At 35.7% G+C, this 13879-nt stretch overlaps 2 protein-coding genes across 4 annotated transcripts; one reads left to right on the top strand and one right to left on the bottom strand.

The window, feature by feature from the left end:
- Nucleotides 1-3803: 3803 nt before the first annotated feature.
- Nucleotides 3804-12104, top strand: LOC110424016 (tobamovirus multiplication protein 1-like). Of its 3 annotated transcripts, none has more exons than XM_021438478.2 (14): nucleotides 3804-3935; nucleotides 4241-4369; nucleotides 6192-6242; nucleotides 7207-7240; nucleotides 7354-7440; nucleotides 7536-7587; nucleotides 8518-8695; nucleotides 8831-8926; nucleotides 9172-9232; nucleotides 9637-9701; nucleotides 9890-9964; nucleotides 10056-10131; nucleotides 10916-11076; nucleotides 11582-11982. In XM_021438478.2, the coding sequence occupies exons 2-14, from the start codon at nucleotides 4262-4264 to the stop codon at nucleotides 11603-11605; spliced, it is 1068 nt and encodes a 355-aa protein (XP_021294153.1). In that variant the 5' UTR covers nucleotides 3804-3935; nucleotides 4241-4261; the 3' UTR covers nucleotides 11606-11982. The 3 variants fall into 3 exon arrangements, 2 of the variants coding, with proteins under 2 accessions (XP_021294153.1, XP_021294152.1); XR_016351749.1 differs by lacking the exon at nucleotides 3804-3935 and adding an exon at nucleotides 11991-12104 and having other exon boundaries at nucleotides 3947-4369; nucleotides 11582-11911; XM_021438477.2 differs by lacking the exon at nucleotides 3804-3935 and having other exon boundaries at nucleotides 3947-4369.
- A 28-nt stretch (nucleotides 12105-12132) lies between these two features.
- LOC110424017 (mitochondrial ATP-independent inner membrane protease subunit 1b-like) lies at nucleotides 12133-13760 on the bottom strand. Its single transcript, XM_021438479.2, has 5 exons — nucleotides 13568-13760; nucleotides 13223-13447; nucleotides 13024-13134; nucleotides 12858-12928; nucleotides 12133-12409 (listed from the first exon to the last, which is right to left on the bottom strand). The coding sequence occupies exons 1-4, from the start codon at nucleotides 13652-13654 to the stop codon at nucleotides 12881-12883; spliced, it is 471 nt and encodes a 156-aa protein (XP_021294154.1). The 5' UTR covers nucleotides 13655-13760; the 3' UTR covers nucleotides 12133-12409; nucleotides 12858-12880.
- Nucleotides 13761-13879: the final 119 nt, after the last annotated feature.

The raw sequence follows: 13879 nt of genomic DNA, 5'->3' as shown, positions 1-13879 counted from the left end.
ATTTACTTTCATAATTTAATTTCCATAGCATACATGCTCATATAACTGCTCAGTGATAAATACCAAGTACTTTGTTCACAAAAATGTTGCAATTTCTCTTATGGTCATCTTCATTTCAGAAGTATTCATGCCTGTAACTTGCAAATGGATTTGTTGCTTGAGCAGGATTTGTTGAAGGCAAGGACAAAGCAGAAGCTCTAATCTTAATCTCATATATACACCTCTAAGCAAACTCCTATGGCGCAGGCGCCTATTTGTAATGGATTCAATGGACGGATGGCCATAAGAGAAGGGCTTTCCAGTTGGAGAAAACACCAGTATGCCAATTCCATCTCCACTTAAAGTGACCTGCAGCTCGTTAGCTTTCTTTTAAACCTGATTTTCGTTCAGAGAATGTTATGAACCTTTCACCATCATCTTCATTTCTCTTCATTTCAATCCTTTGGCAAGCTTTGGTCTGCTTGCCACAAATCCACGATCAAGAATTCAGTATATCAGACTTAGACAAGGAAGAGGGTGTATTTGAACTATTTTTATGTACACAGTTACACACAAGAAGGGATGCAATGGCAGTTCTTCTTCTATAATCAATCTAGGGGTTTAACAATAAGAGGAAAACACAGGTTATCAGTGAATATCTAAAGGAGCCTAGATTCCTTGCAATGCCGAAATCTAATACCATCCATTTTGTAGATACTTATACAGGAACCATATTCATGAATATGCTTCATATCAGTATAGACTGCACTCTGAAATGCATTGCAAGGGACGGTAGGGAAGATTTGGTCCTATGAAAACTGTCTAGGTTGTCACCTTTCCTATATTTAATTTTCCTTCCAAATTGAGCGTCTAGGGATGATTGTATTTCCATGTATAGAGAGCGAAAACAAATACCGAACCCCTCACAAAACTGAGTTGGCGTTTACCTGTTCTGGTTTAGTACGAATTAGATTTGTTTATGTTATGTCAATATATACTATAATGCGAAAATTCAATTGGACAAGAGCTATATTACGGAGGGGCCACTTTTCACATATGGAACATTATAGCATAAATACTTCATCTTAACTATCAAACATGAGAGGATTAATTTACTTGTCATTTAGAATGAAGTATTGTTCTGCATTAGATAAAGAGGAAAACTGAGTTACAATAACAATAGCTGAGTACTTGAGTTGAAGTGGGAGACACCTATAACCCTACTGCATTTTTTTTTGGCTTCATTACTATATTATTTTCCATAGAATCTTTTCCAAGAATCAACACATGATTCATGATTTGATGATGTTGGAAGCATTTCCAAATCAAAATAATATGGTTAGTTCAGCTGTGCCCTCTCTAAAAGATGCTCGACCTTCCAACCACTTTAATAACTTTGTATTGTACAGCTTTTCAATCATTAGAGCCAGAGATACTGTCAATAATCATTCATTCATCACTGCTTTCTTGAAGATGGCATGAGGGCTAATTCCAACTAAACCAATTATGCATAGGCGGCCATAAGGAGGCAAAAGGCTTTGTCTTATAGGAGTGTGCCTATGTCTGCAAGAGAGAGTTTTCCAATATTACAAAGAGAAGATGCCAAGAGTGAAATATGTAATGAGAAAAAGAATACCTTAGGAAACAAACCTTTTGTTTTTAATAGAGTGAAGTAGGCATGCACGTGATGAATTGAAAATGCAAATTGCAATTGACTAATAACTAGGATAATCAGTGGTCTTTGTCGCAAAGTATAGAATCTTAATTAAGCTAAACCTGACATAAACCTTTTGTCCTCTCTTGTATTATTTGCTGATGGTTGCGTGGTTGGAAAGTCCTGGCTTTTGGGGTGCATTTCATATGCCTAATAAAACAAGTGGAGCATGTTCGATGGTGATGATGATGATGAGAAATGGCACTGTAAAACTGGATGGTAATATATTTAAATTAAAAAGAGCTGTCTCTATTCAGTTTGTAGCTTAAACCCCAATCAGTTTGGATAGGGATGGCAATGGTAACCTGTTACAGGACACCCACGGATACTCGATTCCGTTATATAAAATTAGAGTACTTTATAATCAAGTTTGTGACAAGTTTTGATAGTGATTTCACTACCCATATCAGGTTTGGGTACTTTAATACTTGATCTTGTATCTGAATTTAGTTGAAGAAGGTTATCAAGTTGGACCTCTTCTGTTTGATATTTTATGAGGAAAGGTGTGTATATGTCTACTGATATCTGTTCAGGGTCTCTTTATTTTCTATCCAAGGGAGAAGGAACAAAGTTCTCATTGCGAACTTTCAACAAAGTTGGTCCAAAGTGGAGGGGGAAAAGAAAAGGAAAGAAAGAAATCAACTTGCAATATCAGGGAAATGAAAGGCAAACAGTGGGATAAGATTAATGTTAAAACCAGTGGCATAGGCAAGGCTGTCTATTGTCTCGGTTGAAAGTGAATTGTCCTAAGACAATGAAGCTCTTGTAATTCTCAACATAGAACAGTTGTGCTGAATAATTATGGGACCTAAATCGAATGAGGAGTGGAGAAACATGGTTGTGGAGTCTGATTCTCAAATTTCTCTGCATTTGATCATAAATGGGGTTTCCTCTTGTCATTCTTTTAGCACTCTTGTTAATGATTGCAGGCATCTGCTCCACCTCATTCCCAGTAGCAGGGTGAAGCATATCTACGGAGAGGAGAACAATTGTGCTGATCAGCTTGCCAAGTTAGGGGCCATGTTGGACTCTGATTTTGTTGCTATGAATTTAAAGTTGCTTGCTGATGGAAATGGAGATTACTTTCCCTAGGACTTTCTAGTTCCAGGCTTTCTTACCTGCTATTGTCTGTGTTTTTATGGTATTTTCCTTTCTTCCCCAAACAACATAGAACAGTTGTTTTCTTCAAGCATTCAACCACCAAAGAAATTCAACGAAGGAACAATTAAGTCCTAGTTTCTTCAGGCCAATCCATGCTCTGGCTGACTCAAGACGAGCATCCCCCATATATGGAGGAAGAATGGAAAGTGATTGGTAGAACAATTATTGGTCATGGACCATTTCCATTTCCCACCATTCTGCTTACTATCCCTCACACGTGCATCTGGTTTAGGTTTAAGTTCGTACGATAGTACTTTTCATAGGGAAAAACAAAGATGGTATAAAAAGCAAAAAAAAAAATCAAAACATTGATAATACCTCTTAATTTATATGACATCATAATTGGATTTTATTTTTGGGTGTGACTAAATAAAAAAAAAATTATGAGAGTAGACCCTAGGGTAATGTTGATGGATTTTGATTCCATTAATCAAGATGACTTGAACACTTAAATGATTTCAGCAAAACAAATGACTTGAAAAGGATGGAAAATAATTTTATATTTTTTCACTAATATCTCTTCATTTACGATTTTAAACGGTTCAATATCTAATGACACACATTAAAAATATATATATATATTTCATAATTATAAATATTACAATATTCTCTTTTCAATATATTAATCAATACCTTTTCATATATATTAAATATTATAATATTATTTTTTAATAATCATATTTTTTTGTAATTACATTTAAATATTATAACATTGTCTAAAAATAAAACGGCATCTTTATTATGATCACATGTGCCTAAAACATAATATTAGTTTATTTCCATAAAATTTTAATCCTAAAAGTATAAACTTAAATCAAACAAAGGTTAAGTAGTAAGAAAGTGAAAGTATATAATATAAGAAAAAAAAGTATATAAAACTGTCATTTTTTAGGGGCCCTAATAAAGGTCAAAGCTTTAGGTCAAAAAGAGATCACACACCATCACAGGTATCTGCTTATTTTCTCAACGCTCGAAAGCCACCCTCGTGTTGGTATCTAACAAAAACCCGTATCTTTTCTTTTTTTCCACAAACTTCCATTAAAAAGTCTCCAATTTACCCTTCCCCAAGAGAACTAGAAAGGTACTGTGGAAATAATTTCCTTCCTCTTAATTATGGCCATTTTGGTTTTTATATTTCTGAATATGAAAAAAGAGAAAAAAAATTCCCATAGATAGCAACCAAATCACTGAATCAGCAACAAAAAGGAAACAACAAGATCTTCCATGAAAGATACTTCGAAAAGATTTCATTTTGAGGCCGTACACTTCTTTGTTTTAAAGACCCAGAAGCGTTTTAGCCTCTTTTACACTCTCTTTCGTTTTTCAAGCAGCAGGAATAATAAAAGGATACAAATATAGTCCTTTATTTTTTGTTTTGTAAAGCAGGGGAAAAGGAGAGATAGACAAATGTTTGAAGAAAACGAAAAGTCTTGTAGTTTTCCACGAGAACTAATTGGAGTGAACGTGGGTCTTGCGTTCTTTGATGGCATTATTGCCGTTATTGCTTTTAGTCAGGTTTGTTTGTTCTTTTTTTTTTCTTTTCTGATTTCTTATTGTTAAAAATTTGATATTTTTGGATGTTTAGTGAGCTTTTGATTGATGGGTAGTTTGAAATATGGGAGAAATGTGGGCAGCAATGTGTTATAGGATTGTTCCATCGGGGTTTTGCATTCGGCATATTGTGATTATAGTTTCTGTTTTCTTCTTCATTTGATGATTGTAGAAAAGAAGACTTTGATAACTTGATGGATTGGTCATTGACTCATTGGTTTTTCTTGTTAATGTTAAATAAAGGTTATTTGGCATAGATGGAAAGGGTATGGCGTTGTGTTTAATTGTTAATTAACTTCCATTTATGACTAATACAATTAAATTCATGTTAGGAAAGTAATTGAAAAAAAAAGGTCATTGTTAGCTGGAGAAAGAATAGTCCAACCAGGCTACTAAACTTAATTGTTGGCTCTGTTGATGAACCAAGTGTTAGCTGGTTGAATAAGCAGATTCTTAGATTCAATATATAGGCTGTGTTCTGATTCTTACTATATCTTTATGAACCATGTACCAAGTAGCATTTGATATTCATGGCTAAAAGGCGTGCATATTAGTGATTTGGCATGCTCAAAAAAGTTGAAATTGATAGTAGAAACAGAAAATATAAGAAAATTCTCCATATTCAAGATTTAAGCAATATGTAACCAGGACCCTAGTGATATGAGCAATATATGCAGTTCTTTTCTTTTGGGAAAACAAAATTGAAGCCGTGAAGTAAGACATCCTTATTTATTCAATTTGTGGTTGACTGGTTGGCAATCTGTCATTTTTGTTTCCATGAAACCAAGACATAACTACAACTTTGGTGCAATAATTGGCTTGTTGATCATTGTACTGAAAAGTAGAGGGTCACGTAGCTTGAACGTCGAGGAAAGTTATATTTCTCTAAATCCAAAAGGCACTTGGTCCAAGCAATTCATGAATAATATGTCTTGCAAATGGTTGGTTCTTATGAGATAAGGAGGATTAACCTTAACCTTTCAATGGGTTCAGGATACTTAATTTGAATATGAAATGGGCTGGTTGAGCAAGCCATGCTTAGTTGAATCAATTTCTTTATATCATAAGCAAAGTTTGGAGGAACAGCATAAAGTGCTTGAATTGAGCTCAATCTGAGCTTTTCTCGAACTAAATAATTGAGCTTTCGTAGTAATCTTGATATTTGGCTTAGGGTTCCTTTAGTTGCAACCTTATTTCTTTTTCAATTGATAATTTAGCAATGATCCTATTTTTGCAGTTAGTCCAGCTCCACCTTTTTGCTTGCAGCCCTATTTGTTTACCCAAATGCAATGGTGGTTTGAGTTGCTGTAATCTTGGCATCCTTCCTATTCTCTAACATGTTCAAGATCTGTAGTTTTACATTACATCATATTCGTGTAGTTTGTTATACATCTTGCATACTGTATCATGGTTATGAAAATTTTATTGGGGTGGGGAGTTATGCTTACAAGAGAAAGGAGGCCTGAAACAAAAGAAAAGGAACTTAGTTGACATCGACCACTCTTAGGCTTAACTAGCTGTTCTAGATCATGATATTGTCTTTATGTATATCAAACTGGTGAATTTTACATGCATACATCATCCATAGGTGGCTGGGTTTATGCATATGTGCTGATAGATATATCTGTCTTTTTGTAGAAAGTAACATCCAGATGGTAATATTGTACACCAGAATTTGTTACTGTGATATACTAATAATGACAGAGAGATTATGGTGTTTCTTGTTTCTTTTCCTTTTTGGTTTGTTGTTTGTAATGACTATTTACTTTCACCACTTTGTGGCCAGCTAGCACGGATTCACTGCAGGAATTTACAGCTAGGATGGACTCGCCAGAAAGTAAGTGCATATTGCCTTCTGTAACTTTTTAGTTGAATTAAAAAATTTCTATTTGAATGTAAACTAATTCATAGGCTAGCTAGATTAAGCCTATGTCATCAGACAAGCTGGTCGAGTGGGGACTTGCACCTTGATCTGATCTATTTGAGTCGTCTGACCCCTTAAGGCAGAACCTGGTGAAATTGTCTGAACAGGAAGGATTTTGGTGACTCTTCTGACTCCGCTTGAATTTGGAGAAACGGGTAGGTTGAAATTAAGTTGCAGCTACAACATGCATTAGTTTTAAAACGTTTGGGCTGCAGGAGTTAGTAGTAGGACCTTGCAGGGGAAGCCTATTTGACCAACATTCCCGGGGCTTCAACTTTTTCCACAATGTCTTGCTTGCTTTTATAGTTTCTAAACTTCTTGCTAGTAACAGAAGAATTTTTGTGTTTGGCCTTGAACTGGCAAAAAACCCACTGTTGGACTATGTTTTACTTTTCTTTAAGCCTTATAAGTTATTGCCCATTGAGGAAACTGCAATAAAACATTAATATTTACTAAAAAAAAAGTTCCAATAAGTTGTTTAGTTGTGTCTTGGAAACTAAGAACGTTAATTGAGTAACAAAGTGGTTACATCATTAACCCATTATCTGGTCCTTATACTGTGATGATTAAGAAACCAGCTATACCATTCTGGAATTAGTAGAATGGAAGAGAGAGGATCAATCTTATCTATGGTCCAGTGGAGGCAGAAGATAGACTTGGGGTTGAAGTCAATGTTTTGTAAGGTCCATGCATTGGTGCTCATATATGTTAACTGACAGATGTATGAATATGGTTTACGTTAGTGCTTAGGTATTGTTTTTTCTTTTCTCCTTTTTCTCCTCTTTTCTTTTCTAATGTGGTACGGGTAAGTTACTACATTGATTTGTATTGTCAAGTATATTGACTTGTTCTTGATCCTAATGAATGTGAATTACAGGTGTTCCATTTACTGATTGGTTCTACTAATGCTGGTAAGAATTTGTAGTTTACACTTATATTGACCTTTTGGCCTTATACGCATAGCTTGATTTGAATCATATCTCTGATTCCAACTGAATTGCAAAATTCTTACCAAACCTGGCAGGTTACTTCGTTTATTTTGTCTTGACTCTTGTTGCTGCATGCAGAGGGTGGCTATGCTGGTCATACTCTTGTGGTTTTGTAGCCATGGGTACGTGTAGATGCTTGAAATATGAACCCCACTTCTTTCTTTCTTTGCAGCAGATAAGTTTAAGCATTAATTAGTGCAAATATGTTGTGTTGCAGCCTTCCCCAGAATTCTATTCTTTGCAACATTTCTTCTACTTTTGTCATTCTGGTATGTTTTCTCTTCAAATAACTTATTTATATTTTCTTTGAGTGAAATATGAACATGTATCTAAGATAACTTTTCTGAATGCAAGGACAATGTGCTCTCTAGAAATTTCCTCATACCAGATGGTATCATTTTGTCAAGACATTCCAAAATGATATGAAAAGGGAAAACATGTGAAATAATTTCCAGCCTTATCGATGTCGTACAAATTGGACAGTGAAAACTCACTTTTCTTTTTGATGGAGATTTTAGAGCAAATTCAACTTTTTGTTATTCTGAAGTGTCAGGCTCTCTTTGCTAAATGATTTGCTGACCATCCACTTTTCTCTTTTCTGTGACTACCTTGTTTTTCTGCTGAAACAAATCACTAGTTGATTATGCTGCACATGGTTGTTCTCTTCAGGTGTGAAATTATTTTCTTCTCTTTCAAATAGATTATGAATGAGAAGATTTATCATATGGATACGTATAAAATGCCTGCGTCATCATTTGTTCCCATCTCAGCAATCATTTTTTTATCCATTGGCCAGAAGCTGATTCTTGTATCTAAATATATAATGGCATAAGTTTATTTTTCTCCCCTTTCTTGACCAATTGATGTCAAGGAACTGGAGAGCATATATCTGAGAATTAAGATATTCACTTTTCATTTTTTCTAATAAAAAGAAGAAAAAGGAAATAGAAAAAAGAAAAGGAAGATCGACTTTAGTGGCTGATTGTAAATCATAATGTGGTAATCATTCTTTATACAGGACAGCTTTCTTTCTTCGTCTTCTTTTCCCAGGGTTATCCAATGCAATGGTACTGAAGCTTAGTGCAGGAAATATCTTTCCTAGATATAGTTACTTTCAAGTTTTGATATTTTCTTTCAGAGTGAAATTTAGTGTTTCTTCATCAGCTATACCCCATGTCTCTCTCGCGGATTTTTTGTAGGGTCGACCTTTGCCACCAGGCAGATGATGAAGAGGAAGAGGATGACGAACAGGGCTTTCTAGAAGCTTTTCTACAAAATTCCTTAAATAGACCAAGGTCATCAACTACAGATAGTCGCAGAATATGTTATCCTTTCCGTTTAATTCATGTTGGAAGCCGTCAAAAAATAGTGATTCTGGTATAGCAATGCAGTTTCTTCTTTTGTTTCTTATCACAGTTTGAATGTTTCGAATGTTTCTATAATACTTTCCTGTTACGTCATTGTGTAAAAACTTGTGTTCATGAGCTCATTAATTCTGTTTTCTCTGACTAGGTTACTGTTCTAGTATTTCTTTTTATGCTGACATTTGCTGTGCTAATCTGGATTGGGATGGAAGATAATCCTATTGATTCCTCAACTGTAGCTCGGGTATGGACATCTGACAACCTATTTTCGTTTTAACTATTATTACTTTCCTAGGGTACCGTCTGTTTCAGTCTGATTGTCAGAGAGAAGGTTATGGTGAAGATAGTGTGCATAAATTTTCTCTTTTAATTTATTGGTTGGAAAATGACAAGAGAAAATGAAAACTTGAGTTTTCTGGACTTCCTTTGTGTTTTTTATATCTTTTATAAATAGTGAAGCCATAAAGTTGCACTGCCTATCTCATGCAGGTGTATGTAGATCTTTTTGCTGCCGCAATACTATTGTTAGGTGGAGCATTAGCATGTTATGGTGAGCAACTAGCAATATAGATGAACCTTTTTTTTCCTCATTGTTTGAAGATTTTGTCCCTTTTTGTGATAACTTTGTGATGGCAAAGATTGTCTAATATCAGGCTGCACACATTCTTATTCCATGTCTCTCATCCATAGTATTTAACAGCATGCATGTGTAGATGGCTTTGTTGATCAGTATGAAGTTTATTGCTACTTCTACTTAAATGGGTGATATGATTTAAGGCTGGCCTAAATGCCTGGAAAGATTTTACTGGTTAGTCGTTGTAGTAGATTGGCTAATTCCTATTTTTTAAGTGTCACCAGAATAGATGACTATTTTAACGTACATATATTTTTCTTTCATGGGAGTCTTGGAGATGCACACATGTTTTTATGTATTTGTTTCTTTCTCATACTCAGGGCTCCTATTATGCCGGAAAATGAGGAATGTTAGATCTGAAAGAGCTTCATCTGAGATCTGGAAGGTAGTATTCTATTATCCTTTATATTTACTTGTCATTTTGATATCAAGTTAGAAGATACCCTGTTCTTTGGCCTTTATGTTTACAGGTGATGTATTTACCTTTGTTTAAAATCCAGTGGCTCTATAGTTATCTTGTCTGTGCCTTAGTTATTTCATTGATGTTGTGTTGAGGTACATTGGTTTCTGTAGGTTGCAGGTTTGGCCATTGTATCTGTTCTATGTTTCTCATCGAGTGCTTTGGTGGCTCTTTTGACTGATATTCCAGTACACATCTCTCTCTATTTGTTGTTTGTTCTATGTTTGAATTTCTAGCTTCATTAATCCTTCCAACTTAAATGTGTTATCATGATTGCAGGTACTTTATCACTGGCATGAACTGCACATAGATGGTGTTTATACTTCTCTTTTCCTGATTTTATATTATTTTATAGGTACTTCTCTACTTTTCCCTTGAAGTTTTCAAAATTTTCTCCAAATAGATGAAAGGCATTTGATTATTGATTGATGGTATCACTAGTCTACTTTAGAGATCAGTTTTTAGGACTTGGAATATCGTAAACATTATGTACTATTGATGAATATCTTGCATTAATCTTGTATTAGAAATGTTTCGTGTGTAATTTCTCTTTTTTGAATATTCAACCTCATCTGGCAATGTAAAGTTATAGAGAACAAGTTTGTGGATTGATGAGTATAAGAACCTTCTTCCACTGTACTCAGATGATAGACATTGTATGAGAAACCAGGATATATCCAGGGGAAAAAGAGATACAAGTGTTTTAAACTTTATATCTCAATAGAATGACTTGGGTGGTCTGGGAGTTTGGGACTGTTAAGAGTTTCCAATTGAGCATGTTGCTCCAAAGTAAAAAACACTATTGTATTAGACGAGTGCCTTAACACCTGTTCTTTTTTTTTGATCCATCTACTGTTTTCGGACTGATAAATAATTTTCGTGTGAAGATGGTAAATTCTTTTGTTGCATCCATGTTATCATTAAGTCGACTGCTAGCTGAATTTATGGATGGAATGGTGATTTGGTGATTGACATGGTTATGCCTTGTTGACGACAGAATTGAAACAGCATTATCATGATAATAGTGAAAGATATAAACTCTGAAACCCTATCTTTTTTTGCTTGTCATCATTGCTGCCTTATCGAAAAGTAGGTCACATAGTCAAGTTCATGATGGGATGTTTATATTGCTTTTCTAGGTTCAGCAGTGCCCTCCGCATTTGTATTATGGGTCATGAGAGAATTACCGCCCATGTCTGCTAACACACAAGAAGAATCAACAACAGTTTTCATTACTGATTGTCCAGCTGAAATCCGTCATCCTCAGAGCTGGGCTACTGCAGCAAGCTCGCGGAATCAGGTTCACATCCCTTCTTTGTGTTGTCTATATATTCAGTTTATTTACAGAATTTGCTTATTCAACAATGTTTTGTTCACACCGTCTGCCGGATCTTTCAAATTTTAACTTGTATTTATGTGAGATGTGGTCTTTCTATTGCAACCTACCTGTATTGAGATCTTAGGCATAATATTGTCTTTGTATCAGATATGCCTCAGAGAATGGTTCTGATTTAGTCAGGGATTGGTACAAAATATTGCAACAGTTATTTGAAGCTGAGAATAAAAAACGAACGTTTATGCCGATGCATGTTTGAAGTTTAAAAAGATGAACATTGGAGAACGTTAGCGGGATTAATCTTGTTGTATGCAGTTGATATTATTTCATGCATTACTGCATCTTTCTTATTTGCTTTTTGATATTATTTTGTGCACTGCTACATCCTTTGTATTTGCTTGAATGATGTTCAATAAGATGGTTGTAGGAGATATGGAAGGGATCCTCTGACTTGAGGCTGTTATCGCAGGTATCAAGAGGTAGTCCTATATAATTGCTCTTTCATTCCTAAACATGTATGCTTATCTTCCCGAGCGAGCAACGTCAGCTGGAAACTGGAAAATCTGATGAAATAAGAGTGGATTGCGCAATGAGCAGCAATCGAAAGGTTACAATTGCTGACTTGGCGGGGCAGTCGGAGTACAGCCGTAAGGTTGCCATTGCCTATGCCATGTTTTTGACATTTGGAGCATGTAAATAGCACTGGAATGCTGGATGATTTTTCTGTTTCTTTCAACTTCCCCATGGTTGTCCAATTGTAAAGACATTTGATATGCTTATGTCTTCACCACACGCGTAGGTATTTAATGGTTCCTTAATAGATAAATTAAAGCCATTATTTTTTATGAAGGGTGTTCATATGTGCTTTACCTTTCTAGATGATGAACCTACCAGCTGCTCCTTTCTATTCTTCCCGTCCCCAGTTATGGCATGCCTTAGAGTTCAGGGCTATGGCGCATCATTGGAGAAATACGTTATCCCCAGGGATATATAAGCATGCCTCTTTGCGATTGTCACATGGATCATGTCGAAATTAACTTCATAAAATCAGTAGATCAACATTTAACTTCATAAAATCACCCGACATCAAGACTGCAAACAAACGAGCGCTGGACCTAAAATAGAATCTATCCAGCTTCACACCATCTTCCTGAGAAGTCAAAACATTGGTTTTTCTGCTGGACAAAACAATGTAATCCTTATCCAACAACTTAGCGTCCACTCCTCTTCATTGCGCAGCCTGATGGAGCTTTCAGGTTTGCTTCTGCCGCCAGCCAATTCTTGCGCATGCGAGGCACTAAAAGAAAATTGAAGAAGACAAGCTTACTAACAGAAGGATTTGTGTATGGCAACTATTTGCAACAAAAGTAAATCTTTAGGAGATTAATTCATGCAGCAAACTATACTTAAAAGTGTTTTAAGTCCAATTAAAAACCAGAATCTGTCTCAATATATCATAATACAGAATAGGGATTGATTTCGGAACATGCTGATAACAAGAACAATTGTTTATACAGGATTGTCTCCAAGGACCCCAAAGGTGCAAAACGATCCAGGATTAGTTTTCTACTGTAATGGCAAAACTATCAGAATTTATGCTCATTTCAAGTCATAGATTATCTTGTAATCATCATTATCAAATATCCAGCAAATTTTTGGGCCTGACAAACTTCAACGTAAAGCACCAGGTTTGAACTTTGATCTCATGGAGAACTATGGACATAGAAATAAAGATGGAAGCATACCTTATATGCAAAGATTGAAGCAATTATTTTGGCTTAGGTGCCAAGGATCCGAAATCTTTACGGGGCAATACCTGCAAACAAATATGATCAAATTTGTTAGTACCGTGAACAATATAGAACATATATATAAAACAAAAATAGTGTAAAATGAAGAGAAAAGGCTAACCGTCCAGAACACTCTGCCTTTAAGGAGACCGTAAGGAACAGCTCCAAAATTCCTCGAATCCTTCGAAGCGTAGATGTTATCTCCCTCCACCCAAACATGCCCTTTGGGAACCTAAAGCAAATAAATACAATAATAACTGGAAAAAAAGAAAAAGAATTGTTGAATATAGCAAAATTTGAAAGCAGGGAAAAAGAAATACCACAACAGTTTGGCATCTATCACTGTTCTTGGGGTCGACGACGTATGTGACCTGATCACCTTCCATTCCGATCAGCCGTTTGCAGACAATCTTCCTAGGAGACTCAGGGGAGCGTAGGATCACAACATCTCCAGTTCGAAGCTTGCCGGTGCGGGTCGATATGCGCTCCGCCAACAACAAATTGCCTGATATGTTCAAGGTCGGGAGCATGCTGGGACCGTAAGTCTATAAATTACCCAGTCATTGCCCCGAAGTAAAAAAAAAAAAGCAAAATTAAAACAGACATAGAAATAGAAATGATGAGTTTGGAAACAGCAGTTTGGGGATGGTTGAAAGATTGCTTACAAAAACGGCAGTGCCGAGATAGTTGTTGGTAACATGAAGCAAACAGAAGGCTCTCACTATAGAGATAAAGCTGCTCCATCCTCCCATCCCTCCTCTCTCCTCTCAAGCCAATTTAGATTTGGCTCCAACAAGAAAATGAAAAATCATGGTAATGAATTAGTGGGTAAATTTTAAAAAACCAAGGTAAATGAACTTGGTTAGTAAATGCTGGTGGGCTTACAAACTTGAATCATTGATTCTTGAATCGAATACCTCCTATGGGTCATGACCCATTTAGCTTACTTGGGGCTTCATTCTCTTTTTGTTTTGGTC

The sequence above is a fragment of the Theobroma umbraticum genome, unplaced genomic scaffold, assembly GCF_002168275.2.
Source record: "Theobroma umbraticum cultivar Fairchild unplaced genomic scaffold, ASM216827v3 scaffold_204.0, whole genome shotgun sequence".
Classification (NCBI taxonomy): Eukaryota; Viridiplantae; Streptophyta; class Magnoliopsida; order Malvales; family Malvaceae; genus Theobroma; species Theobroma umbraticum.
This window is presented reverse-complemented; position numbering and strand designations above follow the sequence as displayed.

Coding starts and splice junctions, on each gene's coding strand:
- LOC110424016 (XM_021438478.2), top strand. CDS start 4,262: ATGTTTGAAGAAAACGAAAAGTCTTGTAGTTTTCCACGAGAACTAATT. Junction 9,702..9,889: donor CTTCATCTGAGATCTGGAAG/GTAGTATTCTAT, acceptor TGGTTTCTGTAG/GTTGCAGGTTTGGCCATTGT. Junction 9,965..10,055: donor CTCTTTTGACTGATATTCCA/GTACACATCTCT, acceptor TCATGATTGCAG/GTACTTTATCACTGGCATGA.
- LOC110424017 (XM_021438479.2), bottom strand. CDS start 13,654: ATGGGAGGATGGAGCAGCTTTATCTCTATAGTGAGAGCCTTCTGTTTG. Junction 13,448..13,567: donor ATCTCGGCACTGCCGTTTTT/GTAAGCAATCTT, acceptor GGTAATTTATAG/ACTTACGGTCCCAGCATGCT. Junction 12,929..13,023: donor AAGGCAGAGTGTTCTGGACG/GTTAGCCTTTTC, acceptor ATTTGTTTGCAG/GTATTGCCCCGTAAAGATTT.